Raw genomic sequence first — 3386 nt, forward strand, 5'->3', positions numbered from 1 at the left:
TCAGCTTCCTTCTCTCCCACAGTATTCTCGCTCCCCATGTCCACACTCCACATCTTTGAGTTTCTCAAGAATTGTATAACGCGAACCAAGATTCTGCCCAGCCTTCTGCTTTGAAGTCTCCTCGTTCGCGCTTATCCGACTTGCATTGTTCCTTTTTTTCTTATTGGCTACTTGCATCCAAGGCCCATAGGGGTTTTCCTCTGTGATACTGACTTGATTACCTTTCATATCACCGGAATCGGTACTAGTAATCCCACCATATTGTTCACAAGTATGTTCATACTTCCCACAAGCATAGCAGATTAATGGAAGACCTTCATATTCCACGGTTTGGTGTTGTCCATCTATTATGATTCCAGAAACTATAGGTTTGTCCAAATCCACAACAACAGCAAGTCTCGCAAACCGCCCTCTTTTCCCGTCTTCAGTATTATAATCAATACGAACCACATTTCCAGTAATGCCAGCAATGCACCGAAATAAACTTTTCGTATAGTACCGATAGGGTAGACCAGGAAAAAGTACCCAAACCATAATCTTTATCGGATGGTTGGCCACAGTAGAGAATGATCTATTCCATGGTTGGACAGTAAGATAACTGCCATAGATTACCCAAGGCCCTCCCAATAACACATTATTATAATCATCCTCAATAGCAAAACGGACAAGGTAGTATTCGTTGTCAAGGTCAATTAAATTGATTTCACCCCGTTGATTCCAAAGGGATTTGATTCTGTTCATGAGGGCTTTGTAACCAATTGTGTTACCAAGCAATCTAACAATCACTGAGTTTGCTAGCTTAGCATCAATGGCATCGTGAACACGCCCTCAAAATCTTATTTCAGGGAATTGGCCATTTGTGTCAACGATGACGTCTTCCAGGCTGACTTCTACATCCAAGTCATTAATCAAGTTTCCGTGATTTGTTTCCAGTGTATTTCCTTTCACCATATCACAAAAGGAAGGCATATCAGATTTGATCCCTATCGAATTAGGGTTATTCCCATGTTCCAAACCACCCCTCATATCACTAATACCTTTTCCATCAATATCTCCGGTCTTCAATTCAACAGAGCCAACGGGATCTAGGTTAATCAGCTGTTCTGATCCATTCTCAGGACAGTCCTCCATAATGGAATCAACAAGCATCGAAGTTTGAACCTGAATATTCCCACTCATGGAGACAATATTTCGAGTTTTCTTCATGGCTCTCTCTGCGTCCTCTGCAAGGGGAGGTCCCGGACGTTCAAGAACGACCAAGGATTCCGAATCCACCCCTTCCTCCGGTGGTTTTCCGCCATGATTACCGGACGGCTCAAAGCCAAAGTCGTGCACTAAAATTACGGTAGGGTTGACTTTTTCATAGATAGATTTGCACTTTTCTCCCTTTTAAGTTCCTTTAAATTCAACAGTTTCTTAAAAATATTGGGTAATGTACACAAATGGTCACTCAACTATAGGATAATAATTTTTTGAGTCACTTGACTATTAAAAATTACACCCTTGACTGTAGGGAGTTTCTTTGTTGAGTCCCTCAACTATTAAATGTTATAAAATGATCATTTGACTATTAATTATATTTCAAACTCGTCCTTTTTTGTTAAAAAATTAATGGTCGTCTGAGTTGAATGTTAACATGTTGACTGAGATATGATAATCGTTTAAAATTATGAGATCATATTTTATCATATCTCAGTCAAAATGTTAACGTCCAGCTCAGACTGTCGTTAAATTTTTAACGGAAAATGATGAGTTTGAAACATAATGAATAGTCGATTGATCATTTTGTAACTTTTAATAGTCGATGGACTCAACAAATCAACTCCCTATAGATGGGGACCATTTTGTAACTTTTAATAATCGGGAGACTCAACAGAATATAATCCTATAGTCGAAAGACCATTTGTTTACTTTACCCTAAAAAAATATATATTTATCTATTTTCCATGTCTTTATTTTATTTTTTAACAGTTTCTCAAGATAAAGAAAACTAACTGGTCAGACATAACTAAAAATATGTACATTATGTTGTGAATCCATGCGTATCCTTTTTCTCTTTCAGCAATAACTGGTCAGACATTGAAACATTTTCTTAAAGCCAAACCCATTCCAGAACAAGGCGCAGGATTTGTTCAGCATACATAAATTTCAAAGGTTTGGATTTGTTTAAAATAGCCTCTTGTCTTGTCGGTGATGGAAGAGGTACCATGCATTCACTCCAACTAGACAGCTTTGTCAACTTCTTCATGGTATTATAGTCTACAAAATAGGCACTCTCATATACGTACCGAAAATTATACATATCAGTTAAAAACAGTTCGTAACGTTTTCAGTACAATGCGTAAATGTTTATGTTGAAATTTTCCTGAGTGCATGTTACTTTCATTTTCATTTTGAATGATGTACAGTAAAAGATATGGCAATTTATCATTATGTTTGTTCAATAAGACGTGGCAAATTATTGATTCCTAGAAAATTATATATTTATATATCTTTTCCATTGGCAATTACCCCTTAATTTGCAATATATAGTATATCCAAGCATATGTAAAAACTAAAAGAATCGGTATATAGCAGAGGCAAGGACCTATATAGAAGTTTAAAAAACACCAGATTATGTTTGAACAAAAATCAAACAATAACCGGATGCCAAGAGACTTGAGTTTTAAGTAGGTGGCTTGATTGGTTTTTGTTTAGCTACTTTTAAGTCGTTTAATTTAGCTACTTCGAACTCCGGATATATACCCTAGACTTGCATGGCACACCCTTGAGTTCTTCTTCAGTAACCCTAAAAATACAGATGATATAGAAGTAATTAGGGGGGGGGGGGTTTCAATATATTAAATTGTTTTCCTCATTGATAGTGTCTGTATGGACATTAGAGTGCAAATATCTAACGACTTTTCGATCAACCGACGTGTGATAGAAAATAGAGAGGCCGCTAGTCAATCGTATTGCCAATGGAAGGTTGAAGCCAAGACTATTTAAAGTATTAGCCCACATATTCGACTAATGGTGGAAAAATATGTAAGGTTGTCGCGGATTGAGAGTTGGATGAAATATGTCCAACCCTTTAAATTTTGCATCAAAGACGTAATATTCCTATTCCTATATATTAAACGTAATAAAATAAGCTAGTAGCTCAGTTACTAGCCACGGTTTAAACACTTAGCTTATCGCAAACTGATATACAAACATCCCTCTTTTACAATTGTTTACTTTCAATGTGAGAAAACAAAAGCAGCAAAATTTCCTAGAAAAGCCATATATATAAATATCACAAGATCAACAATATGTCTTAATTTCTCGTAATCATCGTCAGTTTTTTCATGTTCATTTTTCACCATGTATAACTTTCCCATCAACCAACTTGCCACGTTACCTGC

The 3386-nt window shown here is 36.5% G+C and overlaps 1 protein-coding gene across 1 annotated transcript; it reads right to left on the minus strand.

Moving 5' to 3' along the window:
• On the minus strand, positions 1 to 741 carry LOC120196354. The gene has a single exon (XM_039198181.1). It carries the CDS (start codon positions 739 to 741, stop codon positions 1 to 3), a length of 741 nt encoding a protein of 246 aa, XP_039054112.1.
• Positions 742 to 3386: the final 2645 nt, after the last annotated feature.

This window comes from Hibiscus syriacus, unplaced genomic scaffold, assembly GCF_006381635.1.
Source record: "Hibiscus syriacus cultivar Baekdansim isolate YM2019G1 unplaced genomic scaffold, ASM638163v2 tig00117032_pilon, whole genome shotgun sequence".
NCBI classification, from domain to species: Eukaryota; Viridiplantae; Streptophyta; class Magnoliopsida; order Malvales; family Malvaceae; genus Hibiscus; species Hibiscus syriacus.

Excerpts from the sequence above, each read along its gene's own strand:
- LOC120196354 (XM_039198181.1), bottom strand. The coding sequence starts at position 741 with ATGAACAGAATCAAATCCCTTTGGAATCAACGGGGTGAAATCAATTTA.